This window comes from Morus notabilis, unplaced genomic scaffold (assembly GCF_000414095.1).
Source record: "Morus notabilis unplaced genomic scaffold, ASM41409v2 Scaffold212, whole genome shotgun sequence".
NCBI lineage: Eukaryota > Viridiplantae > Streptophyta > Magnoliopsida > Rosales > Moraceae > Morus > Morus notabilis.
This window is the reverse complement of record NW_010361298.1, coordinates 573017-593176: the sequence shown is the minus strand read 5'-3', so window position 1 is coordinate 593176 and position 20160 is coordinate 573017. Positions and strand designations below refer to the sequence as shown.

Sequence of the window (20160 nt, the reverse complement as noted above, 5' to 3'; positions counted from 1 at the left end):
CCGCCATCTCCATCCCCACCTCACCACCCTTACTACTATAAATCCCCACCACCACCGTCGCCATCTCCACCTCAACACCCTTACTACTACAAGTCCCCGCCGCCGCCATCTCCATCCCCACCTCACCACCCTTACTACTATAAATCCCCACCACCACCGTCGCCATCTCCACCTCAACACCCTTACTACTACAAGTCCCCACCACCACCCTCTCCATCCCCACCTCACCACCCTTACTATTATAAATCACCACCACCACCATCACCTTCCCCTCCTCCACCGTACAACTATACATCCCCACCACCACCAAAACATGTAGAAAAGCCTCCCTACTACTACAACTCTCCACCCCCACCTTCTCCATCCCCACCTCACCACCCTTACTACTATAAATCTCCACCACCACCATCACCATCTCCTCCACCACCATACTACTACAAGTCCCCACCACCACCGTCGCCATCTCCACCTCACCACCCTTACTACTACATGTCTCCACCGCCGCCCTCTCCTTCCCCACCTCACCACCCTTACTACTATAAATCCCCACCCCCACCATCACCCTCTCCTCCACCACCATACTACTACAAGTCTCCACCACCGCCCTCTCCATCCCCACCTCACCACCCTTACTACTATAAATCCCCACCACCACCGTCGCCATCTCCACCTCAACACCCTTCCTACTACAAGTCCCCGCCCCCGCCATCTCCATCCCCACCTCACCACCCTTACTACTATAAATCACCACCACCACCCTCTCCATCCCCACCACCACCACCCTCTCCATCCCCACCTCACCACCCTTACTATTATAAATCCCCACCACCACCATCCCCATCTCCTCCACCACCATATTACTACAAGTCTCCTCCACCGCCATCACCTTCCCCTCCTCCACCGTACCACTACACATCCCCACCACCACCAAAACATGTAGAAAAGCCTCCCTACCACTACGAGTCTCCACCCCCTCCCTCACCCTCTACTCCCCCACCATACCACTACACTTCCCCACCTCCTCCTTCACCATCTCCACCGCCCCCGTATTACTACATATCGCCCCCTCCACCGGTGAAATCACCGCCACCTCCCGTTTACAGTTACGCTTCCCCACCACCTCCGACACACTATTAGGGCCAAAACTTCCAGTCCAATACCAATACCGCTCATGTAAGTGAAACTTAACTGATTTATTACTAGTGTAATCTAAATATTTTTGGTTAATTTGGACAATCATGATAATTAATATATTACACGCAGTTAATTGTTTTTTTTGTTGGCTATTACAAATTGCAGGTTTTAGTTTGAAAAGTGGAATAAAAGAAGTCTCCATTAGGGCACACCAAGCTTACAATCCAAGTTCATTCAATAAGGATCTGGCAATACCATCCCTGAGAAATGACCTACATATTTCAACTTCTGTGGTGACAGCAATATTGCAATTACTTTTGTTGTTTTCTATAAGTTGGAGTAATAAAAATTAAGAAAAATGTGGGGATTGGAGATTAAGCTAGGGTATATGAACGTTGCTTGGTTCATGCGTCACTTTGGCCGTCTGATTTCCAAAAATTACTTTTTTTTTTAATATATAGAGTATTCACATAATTTTATTATTGTATAGAACTAGTCATGTGGCCATGTAACTGTACGGTACCGTTTTGGACTTCTATTTATTTGTGGAGATCACGATCATATATATGTTTGTCAAAGCTTCCTGTATGCCTTTTAGGCTCCGAGATTGTTAGTAATAAAGGAAGACATCTCTGTTTTTCAGAAGTTTCTTATATATGATTTAGCCCTCGTTCATTTCACCAATTCAAGTTTTCAATTTCAGTTTTGCTTCAGTTAAAAGCTCTCACAAAAAGTCGCATCTAACTTTTTCTGCTACAGTGAAAAGCTCTCACATAAAATCACATCTCAACTCGAATCCGCGAACTGAAAGAGGCCTTAATTTGCTGCATTTTAACTTTGGCATTTCATCATATATACCTCTCAAATTGTTCTCTTTGTCGGATAGATCAATCCTTATATGTTTTGACCATGATATGTGCATATCTACATTTCTTCTTCTTTATCATTGTTTTGTTTTGTTTTGTTTTATTGTTTTCTTTTTGGCCATTGCGAGGATATTATTAGTGGTCATAGCTTTTTCCCTCTAGTGCGATCTATTCCTGATGATCTATCCTTCCTGTCGTTCCTTATAATGGAAAGAAACAAAATCCACAAAGATTAATTTGCAGAGACTTGAAGAAAGATATACATATATATATATATATATAATACCAAACAGTCCATGTAAAATATATCATACTTTCTGAAAGGAGGGTTATATTGGAAGACAGGCATACAACTGAATAATAGTGAAGTTAGTGGATTGTGGGCCCTTCTAAGTCGTCCCTTGTTTTGGTTTTTGAAGTAACTACACGAAATAATCATTTTCTAAACTCAATGTTTCGAATATTTCCTTAATTAAACAATCTTATCCATTGGTCCACCTTATGGTTATTGAGATAATATCATTCCAAGTATATTCTTTTTTGTGTGGCTGGTTATAAATTTGTATAACTAACTTTATGAGTGGGATGGAAATGTCATTATAAGTTAGTTTACAGACTTATGTGTAAATATGTCAAGTTCTTTGCTACATTTACTATAATATTTGGACATATATGTAATTAACTCTTGGTTTCTTTCATACATTACTTTTCTATAAAAAAAAAAACGGGAAAAAAAAAAAAAAAAAAAAAAAAAAAAAAAAAAACCTTACACATAAGGATCAATTTTGAACGTGTGATTTTCATCAAATTCATTTGATATGATCTTAAGGTAATCAAAGGATCAAAATTATATCCTAATATTTGGTAATATAGAAATGTCCTTTCCTATATTATTTTCTCTTTATATGCTAAATACTCTATTCTAAAACTTGGATCGAAAATCAAAAGATATACCCTAATTAGAAGAATAGAGATCAATGAGGGTTAGGTCAAATTATGTTGAGGACTTCTAACATTGATATAGGTGTAATATATTAAGACATATATCACGTATCTCTTCACTAATAATTACATCACGAATTAAATATATATATTGCTTTTTTATTGTCTTTTGTTTATAAAAAATGCTTAGGAGTATCATCGATCGGTGTTAAGCACCACTACTAATAAAACGTGAGTTTCACGTTGCAGGATTCATATTCTATTAATAGGTGATGCTGACCAGTACCGTTAGTCTCCAATATGGCATTGTTCTTTGTTTATTGATGATAACTTGCCCCTCAAGACACATATTTATCGCCCTAAAATAAACAAATATTAGTGTAATAGTCTACATCATTTTCAATCAGTTGTTGTGGGAAAATGACTTTTGTTTCATGCTTTATCCTACAAAGTAAACTAGAGATTCCGCAAATCATAAAGTGGGAGCAGGTGAAACTCACAGCTGGAAATCGTTAACCCATGTATTATTGTCAATTTGCCATTCTTGCTAATAATTTTTTTTTTTTTTTGGGTGAGAAATAATAATTTATCTCTTGAACTATAACAAATGTACACACTGATTGCAAGTTGACAAGTCAAAAGTGCGGAGTTGTCGCCCACTTGAAATTTTCATGATAAATCAGCTTTGTTGTCGTTTTCTTTTTGGCCTCGTACGATTCATGTGCATTTTTCTCTTGTATATGCTTTTAATTTGGAAGGGTCTAAATGTCAGTACCTTGTTTGGTTTATGAGATTAATATTCTTTTGTACACGTTTGCTGTGTGCTTAATTAATGTATCAATTACACTAAACCAAAAGAAAAAAGAAAAAAGAAAGAAAGAAAGAAAGAAAGAATTCGGAAATTAAAAAAAAAGACTTTCTAATATATAAATTCAGAAGAAGTTCGATGTGATTCGCTAATTTGAGTTTGTTAATTTAAATTTTTAATTTAAGTTGAGATATAATTTTATGTGAGAATTTTTTATTATAATAAAAAAATTAAATGTGATTATTTTTTAAAAAAATTTATTGTAATAAAACTTAAATTTTAAACTCAAATTGATGAAATGAATAAGATCAATTAACACTTGAAAAGCCAGCCGCCTCTAAAGCAAACAAAATGATGACTTCATTGTTCAACGTCATGATCAATTATTAGTTGGTTTATTATTATACCTTTATAATTCGTTGGCAACCACTTTATTAATTATTCATGGTCCGTTTAATTTATTAATTTAAATTTTTAATTTGAATTAAAATATAATTTTATGTAAAAATTTTTTATTATAATAAAAAAATTAAATGTGATTATTTTTTAAAATTTTTTATTATAATAAAACTCAAATCATAATATAAACAAAGTCTCATATGTTTTCTTTGTGCATGGTTGGATCAGTGCATGAGTCTGTCTCAGCAATTAAAAATAAATAAATAAACATAGAATTGTAGCAGTAAGACAAACAATAGCTCTACTTGATAGACTTAGCTGTACTATTTAATAACAAACAACGAAAGTTACTTCCTTTTCAATATTTACAATGTATTTGCTATTAAAGCGTTATTTACATAATAGTGGCCATGTTTCTGATGTAGCGGAAGCTTCAAAGATCGTAACAACGGAATAAAAGATAAATTAATTAATCTGTTGATTCACACATAATATTAAAAAAAAATAGCTTCAAAAATTGTTGATTCACACAAAATACCAGAATTTGAAAAAAAGAAAATTGAGAGAAATTTTGAAATTTTTATTCAATTGAATTGATTTCATCACAAGAGGACATCTAAATATATAGGCAAAATATAAATGGGAAACAAGCCGATTCTTAAAAATAATAATAATAAAATAAAGGAAAATTTTGAATTGAAAATTAAATTGAAACTATTAAACACAAAGAAAAAGGAAACGCAATTAGAATTAGAATCTGAATTTCTTAAGTCAACTTATTACGAAAACAAAAATTACTAAAAATGGAAAGAAGAAAAAAAAAAAAAAAAAAAAAAAAGCCCTTTTGGGGGCCTAAACGATAAAATTTGTCCGAAAAACATCACACATTGTGGCGAAGCTAACTTCACATGAGTCTTGTCCATTGGGCTGTTTTCACTTAGAAAATACATATTTTTCGTCAAAATCTGATAGCGTCAAAAGATCCCTTGAAAACTAAAAAATTTACCTTATTTGTCTTTAAGATATTCCCAATGCACCATAAAAACTAGATCTTTCTGCACCACATCAGTTTCTCTAACTGTCAATGTATCTTGTAGCGATTGATCAAAAGTGGTTGACTTTCTCTGGCAGTTGGTGTAGCTAAGTTGTGATTGACCAAAAGTGTTGTTCGCAGCAAAGAGTTAGTGATTAGTATTTACATTACCAATAACATGCAGAGCTTGATGCTTTTTCAGATTGCAGGATCATAGAGGCGCCGAGCAATTGAGTAACGGTATATTGAGAGCCGTTTAGAAAGTGTATTTGAATTATGATTTGAGTTTTGATTCAAATTTTTTGTGAGAAAATTATTAGCAGAAAACTTTTTAATTCAAATTCTTTGTGAGAGGAAAATACTGTAACAAAATAATAATTTGAGTTTTGAGTATATATACCAAATAACCCATTATACTCCACACGTGTATAATCTTATATATAACTTGGGATTTGTATGAGATGCTTTGCTGTATTTGATGTGTGTGCAAAACTTTTTATTTATGATATTCTATCTTGATAAAGAGAAAAGTAATTATATCATAGTTCTAATTTAGTGCAACCGGCTCAATCGGCTTCCGAATAGCTAAATGAATCAATGTGTGTGCTTTTAGAATACAATAATCTTAGGTTCTTAGTGCCGCTAAGATATGTAAAAATCATTTTCACCGTGTTAAGGTGTGCACAAAGACCTACACTATACATAATATCCGGCCTACTTGCAATTAAGTAAAGTGAATAACCGATCATACATCGATATTTAGTGATGTCTACCGCTTTGCTACTTTCATCGTTATTCAGCTTGATTGAAGAGCTCATTGGAGCAATCTTGGGCTATAGATCATCCATATCAAACTTTTTGAATAGAACCCTTACATACTTGGCTTGATTGATGAAAATGCCTTCTTTTATTTGTTTGATTTGAACGCCAAGAAAGAAGTTAAGTTCTCCTATCATACTCATCTAAAAGTCATTGTGCATACACTTAGAAAATTCTTCACACAGATAGACATTAGTAGAACTAAAAATGATATCATCAACATAAATTTGAACAATAATCATATCATTGTAAAAAGAGTAATATTCGCTTTTCTCATTGAAAAGCTATTTTGAAGCAAAAATTTACTAACTGGACGTTTGGTTGATGGATTCAGAATCATTCTAGATTTACGTGTGTTTATTGTGAGAGAAAATACTATAGCGAGCTACGAACCATAATCCAAACCATGACACGAATCTACCAACCAAACGCACTAAGTCTTAGAATCCATTAGGATACTTATGATCTTAAACTGCTTTAAGAACTTGCTTTAAACTGTATAAAGCATTTCTCAATTTGAAAACATAATCTGGATACTTATGATCTTAAAAACCTGGTGGTTGTTATACATATACTTCATCTAAAATGTAACCATTTAGGAATGTACTTTTGATATCCATTTGATAAAGAGTAAAGCCTTTATAGCATGCAAAAGCAAGTAACATCCTAATGAATTCTAATCTAGCAACCGGTTCGAAAGTCTCTTCATAATCGATTCCTTCTTCTTGATTGAAACCTTAGGTCACTAATGTAGCCTTGTTTGTTACAATCACACCGTGCTCATCCCACTTGTTCCGAAAGACCCATTTAGTGCTAATCACAGATTGAGAACTAGACCTAAGAACTAATTCCTACACACCACTTCTTTCAAAATTTATTTAGCTCTTCTTGCATTGCTAAACTCCAAAACTCATCAATTTTCGGCATCTGTAAAACTTTTTGGTTCAATTTGAGAAAGAAAAGCTAAATTGTTGCAAATATTTTTAAGTGATGATCTAATTCTCACTCCTTGTGAAATGTCACCTAAAAATTTTATCTTGAGGATGATAGGGATGATATTTCCATTCCTTTGGTAGTTGGTATGATGAGCTCTCCTTTAAATCTTCATCTTGTTGCTCTTGGTATTGTGAAGATTATGGTGTTTTTGTTTATTCCTTTGATTCCTCTTTCTCCTTCCTTTGATTCCTCTTTCTTTTTGTCTCTTAACTCCATGTTGTTCATTTGATGCTCCAACTCTTAATCATCATCATCAGATTCAACATGCATAGATTCCTCTACTACAAGAGTTCTTTTGTTAAACACTCTATAAGCTTTACTAGTAGTAGAATAGCCAAGAAAAATTTCAACTTCAGATTTTGCATCAAATTTTTCCAAATTATCTTTGGTGTTTAAAATAAAGTATTTGCATCCAAAGACTCTAAAATAACTAATGTTGGGTTTTCTACCATTCCAAAACTCATAAGGATTTTATCCATTTTGGGTCCAATGAGAGGTATTAATGGCTCCGGCCTAAAAATATTTTGGTAACCCATTTTCATTCAATATAGACCTAGCCATTTTTTCATAAAACTCTATTTTTTCTTTCAACAACGTCATATTGTTGAGGGGTTCTTTGTGCCGAAAAATTATATTCATACCCTTTTTCATTACAAATTAATTCAAAAGAATGATTGTCAAATTCTCCACCATGATCACTTCTAATAGAAGTAATCATATAACCTTGCGCATTTTGAACATTTTTACAAAAATATGAAAAAGTTCTCATGACTCATCTTTTGTTGTTAAAAATAAAACCAATGTATATCTAAAAAAATCATCAACAATCACAAAGGCATAATGTTTACTATCAAGACTAGTTAGCGACTTCTCTTTGCTTCTCTTCATCGGATTCTTCAAGATCAAGCTCATCCCATGTAGCCTGAAGCACTTTTTTAATTCTTCGTTCTTGTTTCCTTTCTTACTATGTTTCTTCTTAAGTGGACACTCTGGCCTCTTATTTCCAGTTTCTTGCAATCAAAACAAATGATTCCATCCTTCTTTGATTTTTCTCCTTTATCTTCACTCTTCTTGGTTCTCTTGCCTTGATTGAACTTCTTGTAAAATTTCTTGTACTTCTTCGCAAAGAAAAGCATCATATCCAAGTTACTTTGATCAAAAAAAGTATCTTCATTTTCATCATCTTCTTCTTCTTCTTGGATAGATGCTTTTAAGGCAATTCCTTTCTCCTTTATCTTCACTTTTTTAGTTCTTCTTAATTTTGTTTCCTTGTGATCTCATAAGTCATCAACAATTCAATTGGTTCTTCAATTGGAAGAGTGGTGAGATCTTTGGCTTCCTCCAATGTTGTCCTCTTTACATGCCAAGATGATCTATCAACTCGCTTGTGGAAAATGATCTACCAAGAGATTTCAAACCATTAATGATATCTGTAAATCTATTATACATTTATGTAATAGACTCATGCTCTTTCATTTTAAACATTTCATAATCATGAATAAGATAGTTAATTTTTGTCTACTTCACTTGATTAGTTCCCTCATGAACAACTTCAACTGTGTGCCAAATGCTTTGAGCGGATTTACAAGATGATATTCTATTAAATTCATCTTTGTCTATGGCACAATAGAGAATGTTAATGGCTCTAGCATTCAAGGACAAATTGTTCTTGTTATCATCACTCCATTCCTTAGGTTCTTTAGGAACCGTTTTACCATCAACGGTTTTGGTTGGCACAAATGGACTATTTTGAACCACTTCCCGCAAACAATAATCAATAGATTGCAAGTAAATTTTCATTCTAGCTTTCCAATTATTATAATCACTCCCATTGAAAAGTGGAGGTCTATTTGTAGCATGACCTTTCATGTTTTAAAAGTTTTGAGTAGTCATGCTCAAGATTGTTAAATCTTTTTAAGAAAATTGAGCACATACGCTTTGATACCAATTGTTATCCCAAGATTGACTATCCAAGAGGAGGGTGAATTGGATTTTAAAAGATTTTTAAAAAAATTATTATAATTATTGAAAAATTAGAGCAAATAGCAATGATAAACTCAACACAGTAATTTATCGAACACTTAGTATGCGAAAACTCAAGCACTTCAAAGAATACAAGAAACTTAATAAATCTAAAATCAAGATGCAAATCAATCGAGATATAAGACCAATTGAAAAGTAAATTAGGGAAATTTAAAGAGATTAAGAGAAAAAGAGAGCAAACACAATTTATAGTGGTTCGGCAGTATGCCTACATCCACTGTCGCCATGCAAACTACCGCTTTACCTCTTCCACTATATTTGATCGTCTTTTCAGCTTGATCACTCCAATACAAAGACGGTGACTTCTTCAATCCAAGGCTCACCACAACTTCTTATGATCGCCAAACATTAACTTAGGATGTTGGCTATCCTTTACACACCAAATTACAAGGGATTGGCATCCTAAAACTTTGATGGAATAATAAAATTTTAAGGCTAGATCACTTAAAAAGATTTACCTCAACTTTGTTTTATTACAAGTAGAGTGCTAGGAGATGTTTTTTACACTAAAGCAAGAATAATCTCAAGTTTGGCTTAAAGTGTGTTTTGAAAGCTCAATATCATGAAGATTAATGCAAGTTGAGTTTAAGGATGTTTTGATACTATTTTGGAGCTTTTAGAAATGTTCAACAACCATTTTTGACAAGAAAATACCCAATATCAAAAACCTCAAAATAGAGCCGTATGGGTTCGTGTCTAAGCTAATGGCTAGTTTCAACTAGCCGTTGAACATGCCGGGTTAATCGGATGTATCCGTCTGGTTAACCGGATGACTACTACACAACCACTATAAGTGACTTTTCAGAGGGTTTAAAAATTTTATTTTAAAGCAATTTTCATGCATAAGCCTCCTTTTAACCTTATAAAACATCTTAGAATTTTTCATAATTTTGAAAGAATTTTCCATAATTAACAAATGAATTTTGAATTAACAAATGAATTTTGAATTTCACCACACATTACCGACCGTTGTATTCTGCATTGGCAAATCAACAAAACTGATTTTTTGCGGTGACAGCATGTTGATTGTGTTAGAGACACTAGTGACACTATTGATAATCAGCAGCCATCTGATCCATCCTATTTGAATTTAGGGAATGAGAATTAATTTAGACGAAAAATACTTGATTTTTGCTGGTCTGTTACTATTAGGTGATGTTTAGTATATATGGGTTCTGTTAACTTACGGTCTAAATCTATGGGTTTAGTTTTATTATAGTATTTTTGTAACGACCTGACTGCTCGATCATTAATTAACTTAGTTAAACATTTTAAAACTCTAAATTACTCGTATCAAACTCTATGGACTTGTAAAATTTTGAATATATATATTTTTTGAAATGTAACATATTTCTGACGAGCCATAAGAGTTAAATGATAATAATAGATACACATATAAAAAGCTTCGAAACAATTTTAGCAAAAACTAGATTAAAATTTTTTAACCAAATACTCAATTGCACACTTCGTACAGGAGAACGTAACGTTACGGTATATACTTAAAATTCAAGATCATAAGTGTTTAATCAATTTATCGTGCATCGGAAACATCTCTAACTTAGTGTATTTCTTTTGGTTTTTGGCAGCATTACTCCTTAAATTTTCGTCGTCACGACTTGGTCTTTTTTTCTTCTTTTTGTTCTTTCTTTTTACCAGTGCCATCTCTAAATTATTAAATTTTGCATTTGGTTTGACTATTTCTGTAAAATCTCAAGTTGTTGGGCAATAGGCATACGACTAGTTTGTTAAAAGTCACAAGTACATTGTCAATTTTTGGGTGAGGGACCAAAGTTGTCGTAAACATACAAGTAAATTCAGGGTCGGTTGAAGAGCTCATAAGGGATTGTGGGTTTACCAAATTTTAAATTGTGCTTGGTCTTTTGTTGGTAACCTAGTGGGTAACCATAGGTAACCGGGTCCGTTTTAGGCCCAACTCACATCCAATTTAGCCCAAACTTTTGAGCTCCCATGTAAACATTAAACTAAGTCTATAATCTGGTCTTAGGTTTGAAAATACATCTCTAAGTCTAAGAGACTATTTTACCCAATAATTGTCAAAAAGGTAATTTTACCCCTCTCTTTATTCCGAGCCTTGCTCCTAGAGTTTTTCTCCACACTTATTATTTTTGTTTTGTGTCTAGCTCTTCATACAAAGCTTAAGGTATTTCATAAGGTCAAGATAGTCTTCTTTGCTCTGTTGTTGGAGACCATTGCAGTGCTCTCTTACTACTCGAGAGAGCTGTACTGCACCTCCACCTCCACCCTTGTAAGAAATTCAACCTCATGTGGCTTGACTTGTCACTAAATAGGCTTCCGTTCTTTGCTCCCACATTATATGGCCATAGTTTTAAGTCCCTAAACCTATAAAATACTTTGCACATAGATATGCTGGAGTGTTTTCATATATGTGATTTAATGGAAGAATCTTTATCTTTTTCATGTCAAGACTTTGTGATTTAATGGAAGAATCTTTATCTTTTTCATGTCAAGACTGGTTTGAAGTTGTTTTTGTTTTTATTTTTCATATTTTTCGAGAAAGAAAAAATAAAAACGTGAGAGAAACGGTGTTTGGTATAATTAAAGACAAAAAATAGAAATGAAAATAATTTTTTAGTTTAGTATAAAATGGAAGAGAAATGAAAAACGACTTTTAGTCGTTTTTTTATTTTTTGTTTCCGTTTTCTCCTCTCTCGAGTAGAGAAAGAGAGAGAGAGACATTAATGGATTTTTTTATACTGAAAATAATCTCCTGATAAAACTACCAAATGCATTTTTAAAAATGATTTCTGTCTGAGATTGAAAACGTTTTCATTTCCATTTTCATATAAAAAATAAAATCACATTGGAACAAGTTCCAAATGCGCCTTATTTTATGTTTCATATAAACAAGTGCCCAAGAGGGTTGTTTTGGCTATTAGTTACCAGCTTAGGTGTCTATACTAGCTCTGTATGACTTATACTTAGGTTTTGGTTATGCTACAGATGCCTCAAAATCTGGCGTTGCTCAAGAGATGTTGCAAAACACGATGCGCCGAGCAAGTAAAGTCATGACGGAGTAAGAAGCAAGCAGTCTTGGGGTCACAAAGGAAACTACTTGGGAAGAGGTTATGAAGGTCAGTATTGCATTCTGAGGTTATTTGTGTTAGAAGTGTGTATATATAAACCAAAACAGAAACGAACAAGATGAATATTATTGACTAGAAATTTCAGTGGAAATATAAATTGTTACAACTAAATTGAACCTCAAACAAAGAATGGATTCTGAACAAAAGTACGTTGAGGCATGTAGCAGTTACAATTTCTTAAAACAGTTTCGCCCATTCTACGGGTGTTTGAGTTTCGTGCAAGCACCTGTTTCTCAGGATACAACGACGTCGAGTAAATCTTCAGTATGAAAGAACCACTCTAGCAAACGCTAACTGCATCTCCACTCTATCACCAGAATGCCTAAAACACTCTAAGAACAGAAATGAGAGCAGAAGAGGAGCAAAGCTTTTGATTGTTGTTTGTTTCCAAATGGTTGAAGAGAGCTCCTTATAAAGACTGCTGCATGGGATGTTACAAAGCTAGAATAATGGTGAATTAATCTAAATTTATTATCAGAATAATGGAAATTTAATTTAGAGGTTACAAACCCCTGCACATCCACATAAACCTGCTCTAAGGTATGTCCACATTGTAAAACGTGCAGCAGTTTCATGTTTCATGCTCATAAATCCAGAGTTAAACTAAGCAATAATGTTGCAATTTACTGAATCATAAACCCTACACTAATGCACAAAACTCGTGCGGACAAGTCTAACGGATCGACATTCGCGTCGCCCACATGTGTGGGTGCACACATTGGGGCCCTAACTCACCGGCCCGATGATTCGCACCCCGTGCACTTGAGAGAGCATCTTGGGTGAACATTCTTACCCAAGCTTGAGGGTGCAATCTCTTATAAACTTCATTAAGCTTTAATCTCTTTCTCATGTGGGACTCTTATCCAACTTTCTAATAGTCACACTTAGAGCATCAATTTCTCATTCACCCAAACATAGTAAAACCATATTTTTCCAACAATTTGCACTATTTTTATCAATAATGACGAAGCAAGGCTCAAAAAATACGATGCGTTATTTGAGAGGAACACAACAAGCGGGAGCTTTTATGTTTAATCAAAGGTTCACAGGGCTAAGGAATGTTTAGAGTCCTCCAATCTAGAGATGCAACAATAGGCTAGGGCCCATGGGCCGGCCCAGGCCCATCCTAACACAGTGACGGGCCGGGCTAGCACTGTCTGTCACTGTTTAAGGCACGGTCCAGCCCATAAAATATTGGTGGGCTGGGCTGGGCCAACATATATCGGCCCATGGGCCGGCCCGACACGGCTCATGAAAATCATGGGCCATATCAGGCTGACCGGACCGTCTAGGCCCATGATGGGCCGGCCCAACCCGGCTCATCTAGGCCCATAATATCTTCATTTTTTTATTTTTTAGTAATTTTGTAAACATTTTATGTATAATTATCCTGATTATACTCTTTTTTTCTTACCAAGGTTTTGTCCTATTGGGTTTTTCTTAGAAAGATTTTTATTTAATGAGGTAATCGTAAATAAAATATTCATTTTCATATTTCCATTGACTATTCAAACTTATATATTTATTAACTTGTTTAAAAATTCAAAATTAAAAATTAAAAATTAAAAATTAAAAATTAAAAATTAAAAAATTAAAAATTACATGCTTAGATGGGCTGGCCCATCTAAACCTATGATGAGCCAAGATGGGCCTTTAGTGGACCAGCCCATTCAAGGCACATGGCACGCCCATCTTCACCCACGGTACAGCCCAATCTGACCCACGTAAAATTGGCCCATGGTGTAGGCTGGGCCGAGGTCATTCTTATACGGCCCGGTCCGGCCCAGTCTAAGAAATTCGTGGGCTGGGCGGGCCCGGCTCGCGTGGGCCTAAGGAGAATGAGCCGGGCCGGCCCATTCCTACATCTCTACTCCGATCGCGACAAAGGTCAAGGTACAACTCCTAGTTGAGAATAAAGTACAAGGTTCTTCTTCTCTTTGCATTTATGTCCCTTGCCTTGTTTTGTAATTAAGCTAATATTCCATTGCATTAATGCCCCTATAGATGGAAGATAATTGTATCATAATTTCGCTCCCAGCATTCTCTTTTTTCCCGAGTTAAAGGAAAAGAAAATATGGTGAATGAGTTTAGGGGATGTTTGTTTCATGTATTCGTCTCTAATTTTAAATCATGATTCATAGTTCTTTACGGTATTTTTTTCTCACAAAAAATACACGTAAAACGAGAATAATTTTGAATCATGATTCTGAATTTATGAACTAAACGTCCACTTAATTGGTAGGATCTCATGTTACGTTGAACCAATAGTTGCAAAAGTGGTCAAAGTATTGATTTGAATTTTGATTTAACTATAGAGACCCATGTACCAATTTATCGTGCATTGGAAACATCTCTAACTTAGTGTATATCTTTCGGTTTTTGGCAGCATTACTCCTTAAATTATCATCGTCACGACTTGGTCTTTTTCCTTTTTTTTTTTCCTTTCTTTTTACCAGTTCCGTCTCTAAATTATTATATTTCGCATCTGATTTGACTATTTCTGTAAAATCTCAAGTTGCTGGGCAATAGGCTTACGACTAGTTTGTTAAAAGTCACAAGTACATTGTCAATTTTTGGGTGAGGGACCAAAGTTGTCGTAAACATACAAGTAAATTCAGGGCCGGTTGTACTAGCAAAAAAAAAAACAAAAAAATCAGGGCTAGTTGGTTGAAAAATGGAGGTACTGTAGGGGCCTATTTATCATGTTCTGTAAATTTCAGGGATTGTTGTCGCAAAAAAAAAAAAAAAAAAAAAAGCACTATTCCTCCTTGCAGTAACGGACTTTATTGGTCACATGGTGAACGTCTTAATAATCTTTTCTCAACCTATAGGTATCGACTCTGTTTATTTTACCGATTTAAGTTTTATTATAGTAAAAGATTATCAGAAACAGTCACATTTAACTTTTTTACTATAATAAAAAATTCTCACATAAAGTCACATCTCAATTTGAATTAGCGAACTAAACGGACCCATTATAATTTTCTTGCAATTTGGTATGACGGTAGAACCCATCTTATAAAATTCTAGTTAGATATAAATGAAAAGGGTATTGTGAAAATTTGTTAAATCATGTGTATTTAAATTATTAATCTTACTATCACATGCATCTCATAATGCAGAACCATGTGGAATTTATTTATTTATTTATTTTTATTATTATTTTTTTAATTTTTAATTTTTTTTTGTAGTGAGACGTAACAATAATTTTTTAAGACGTAACAATAATTTTTTAAGCATTGGATGCTTCCTTTCATTGGATTCTATTATAGATAGATATAACTTGGTAATGGCAGTCGCAAAACTTTAATAACTTTTTTTTAATATTAGTATATTTCCTTTACGACTCTATTTGCAAAGCCCTCACTGGAATAACATCAATATGAGTTGTTGATTTAAAGAACATGAAAGCAAGCTCTATTAATGTAATGATAGCACTTTCATGGTACGCTTTTTCCTCTTTTGATGATATATTATATATTATAGAAAAGAGGAAAAAAAAAAAGAGAGATTTTTCAATAGGATTAGAAAAAATAAACTACCAGTAGTTCTTTATTTTCAGACGTTAGATTTATATAAAAAAAATTGTTTATTTTTCATACTTTTTTAATTTGATGTGATTTTAATTAGATCCAATGCTCATAAATTAACACTACTAGTAGGACTGTCTTATCAAAGAAATTCTAAACGAAAAAAAAATTGAAAAGAGGCTTTATGGTGTTGGCTTATGTGTATTTTTTTAGTGGTGGAAAATGTTAGCCAAAAATATAGAAAATACAAAGAAGAAGAACAACTTTTGCAAGATCAAAATAACGAAATTGTACAACACTAATTTAATCTTTCTACCAAACTCGGAAAATAAAAGCGCAAGGATGAATACTCGATTTTGATCTCCTCGTGATGGAAAACACAAATCCATCAAGACCCGTCTCAAAATTCAATTGGACCCCTTTTCAAAATAGGCTTCAAAATAAGCCTTTAATATGGCTTTACAAGCCATTTTCTAACCGAAAATAAAGATTTACCACCATAAAAAAGATATAATATAATGTGTTACATAAAGGTGAAGAATCCTTTTCATCATTATGATTCACATACTTGCCAACAATTAAATCAAAGCCCAACCACTTGGGGAAAAAAAAGAAAAATAAATGAAAATATGTTACATTGGCTCTTTTGTTTTTACTAGGAAAATTACAAATATTGTTGAGAGAGGAATAAGAAAAAAGATGAAGGATAGGAGCAACATGATTTGTCGATAATTCGATTTCTGCATTAAGGGAATGTGTTCGAGAGCGACGAAATTTTGTAACAAAAACATGTGCCATATTAATAAAAAAAGGAAAAAAAATAATAGGCTGCATGAAATTCTGAACTGATCTTCACCAAATTTAATTGAATTTGTATATTTTCTTAGTATTAATTTTAATGTTTAAAGATGCGTCATATCGGTTTTTGAGAAAATTGTTGACTTACTTTTAAAAGTACATAAATATGGACTTAGATCCTTTTAAGAATAAGGAGTAAAAATTAAAATTTATACATTTTAAGGGATATTTATCAATATTTCTCGTTAGATTTCTTTATACTCTACCATAAAATTTCCATAGAAGTGTATATTTCTCTGTAAAAAATTAAAAATCAATGAGCCTATGCAAGTTCAGGCTTTTCTTTTAAAAAAAAAAAAAAAAAATTACACGAATTCTCTAAACAGTTTTGAATACTAGTGGTCCTATTTTCTTTCTTCATTTCCTTCTTTCTTTAAGCTTTTTTTTTTTCACCTTGAACCTTTCATTACATTGATTTAAAAAACATTGATAATTCTAATATCCAGAATTTGCCTTGGAAGATCATTGAGGGCCGATGAATTAATATTCTGCCCCGTTTGTTTCATTAGTTTAAGTTACCATAATTTGAGCACCTAAAATGTCCCCCTTGTTACAGCAACAGTGACTACTTTGTAAGATCATTTAAGAGCCCGTTTGGTTCATGGATTAAAACTATGAGATTAAAATTATTTTTAATTTACGTGTATTTTTTGTAAGAGAAAATATTATAACGAACCTGAACTATGATTTAAATCAAAGAACGAATCCTCTAACTGACATACATTTTTAATTACTTAATTTGTGGTCAAGCAGCACAAACTACCAGCGGACCATTCATCACGGTGATCATGTCAAATCACCAGAAAGGTTTTTCTTTTCCTTCTATTTATTTTATTTTACTATCCACAGTTACCCTATGTCAAGTGTTGTTCCGGTGTTAAATTACCCCGTTCATTTTGCTAATTCGAGTTTAGAATTCGAGTTTTGCTACAGTAAAAAGTTTTCATAAACAGTCACATCTAACTTTTTTACTACAGTAAAAAGCTCTCATATAAAATCACATCTCAATTCGAATCAACGAACTAAACGGGCCTTAGTAATTTTACCAATATTGCAAGGAAATTAAGAATTCAAGAATTTGATTGTCCAAACTAAAAATATAAAGACAAACTCTTTTTTTTTTTTTTTTGATAAAGATAATGACCAACTTTTGATTTACTAATAATAACTTTTTAAAAAGAGAACAACAACTCTCGCTCTCTCATTAGGTTTTCACTATTTTGTTTGTGCCATCGCCTCCCTCTCGCAATAGGTCAGAGTCCGGCCCCATCGTAGGGTTGATTCCTGTGTCTAGGTCTGAGAGGGGAAGGCGACATATAGACCGTGTTTAAAATTGATCTCATTTTTATTTTTTATATTTTTTTAAAAAAAAATAAAAACGTTTTTAAAATGATGTTTGACGTAATAAAGACAAAAAATAAAAATAAAAATAATTTTTTAATTTAATGTAAAATGAGAGAGAAATGAAAAATAATTTTTAGTCATTTTTTATTTTTTGTTTTTATTTTCTCATCTTTCGAGCAAATAGAGAGACATTAATGAGTTTTTTTGTACTAAAAATAATCTCTTGATAAAATTAATAAACACATTTTTAAAAATAATTTATGTCTGAAATTAAAAACATTTTTATTTTCATATAAAAAATAAAATTATTTTAGAACGAGTTCTAAATACACTCTTAAAGTCGAAGAATAGTACCGACGAGCTTTGTTCAGGGGCATCGTGGTTGGAGGTGGAGGCTGTCAGTTGTGGCAGATCTGAGGCTTAATCGGCGGAGGCTGACCTTACTGAGATGGGTATGTGGTTGTGGGTTGCCGGATTGAGAGAAGAAAGGTGTCTTCGTTGGATGTTTGAATGTGACATTGATAGATGATGGGAGATGGGTATTATTATTTTTTTGTTTATAATATATAACAAATGTGGTTTCCCCACGTTCTCATTCTATTTGTATATTCATTGAAAATTCAATACTAAAAATGAACTCCATTTCGTGCACAAAAATAAAAGAAGAATTTATATTTTTTAAGGTTGATAAAAATTTACCAAAACATGTTTTCTTTTCTTTTTTTAAATGAACATAAATGCTTTCTATTTCTCCTTCTTTTTCAATTTTCCAATAAAATACATACTTTCCACAAGAAGAAAGATTAAAAAAAAAAAAAGGGAGAGAAGATAACATGAGAAATGCTAAGGTCATTGTTTTTGTCACTCTCTACATTTACAGCTTAGCGCGTAGACTCTATTAATATTATGTATTATTATTTAAATAGAAAATATGATAGTGGAGTTCACGTGTCAAACTGTAAATGCAGTTAGTGACCGAAAGAGTGATGCTAGCATTTTTCAAGATAACATTACAGTTTGACAGAAATAATGATACTAGCATTTTTAAGAGTGATTTACAGTTTGACATGTGGACTCCACTAACATGAAATATTATTATTTAAACAGAAAATATAGTATAGGAGTTTACATGTCAAACTATGAATGCAGAGAGTGATACTAGCATTTTTTATGATAACATTGCCTAAGTCGATTTTATCTGGTAGGTGATCTGTGTGTAATTTTTTGTAATGATGAAATTGCATTATAAATATATTAAAGGAGAGGCATGTTTTATTGTACATAGTACAGTAAAATATCAGTTTTGCTCATTCATTTTGAATTGTTGACTTTGCCCTATGGGCAGGGGCTTTTGGGTCTTTTCTTGCCTTATGGTCTGCCACGTGTTGATCCTCGGCTAGCCGAAAGAGAAAGTGGCAGGGCCCACCACTGCACCACTCTTGTTCCCTTCCCCCCGCTGAATGCTCCTCACTTGTGCGTGCTTTTCACGTGCGAATATGAGCTGTCAAAATTTTTGATCAAACAGTTTTAAAGCATTTATGATTTCATTTTTAAAATTTTTATTGTTTATTATATTTATTTACTATTGTCCATTTTACTACTGTTTTGCGCCAAAATTTTTATATTACTAAAATAAAAACACCATAAATAATATAATAAAATTAAATAAAAATACGCTAAAGTAAAATAAAATCACACTAAATTAATTTAAAAATTAAACAAAATAAAATAGAGATAATTTAAAACACAATGAAGTACGTTAAATTATTTTCCTTCTTTCTTTGCTTAAGATTTCTCCCGTTATTATTTTCATTTCTTTTATGTTGTCATTTTTACTTTTTTTTAAACAATTTGTGTTACCGTTATTTTAAATTAATATGTGTGCGTAGCGCTTGTTTAAGATTAAAACTAAACAAAGACTAAAAAAGAAAAAAAAATTTGAAAAAGAAAGGTGTTGATTTGTAGTCAGATTTTGTCCATTTTAATATCATTTTATGTCAATTTTTTAAAGGCTCTCAAATGAAAATATTATAAATAATTTAAATGAAAAAAAAAAATAAATAAAAATACACTAAAATAAATATAAATTTGCACATTTTTAAATAAATTAAACTAGAAATTACTTCAGTGGTCAGATCAAAATTATTAACAATTGCGACAGGCACATGAAGAGCATGCGGAGCCAGAAGTTCACCCGTATCACTAATGCAGTCACTAATGATAATATATTAATTATTACTATTCTTCTATCATTTCTTTTTTT

General features: G+C 32.9%; 1 protein-coding gene across 1 annotated transcript in view; it reads left to right on the top strand.

The window, feature by feature from the left end:
• LOC112091807 (extensin-2-like) overlaps positions 1 to 1779 on the top strand; it is a 5417-nt gene extending 3638 nt beyond the window's left edge. Inside the window, exons 3-4 of the mRNA XM_024166300.1 lie at positions 94 to 1173; positions 1300 to 1779. Coding sequence (XP_024022068.1) covers positions 94 to 1137 — 1044 coding nt within the window. The 3' untranslated portion in view covers positions 1138 to 1173; positions 1300 to 1779. The remainder of the gene's footprint in view (positions 1 to 93; positions 1174 to 1299) is intronic.
• The last annotated feature ends 18381 nt before the right edge of the window (positions 1780 to 20160 follow it).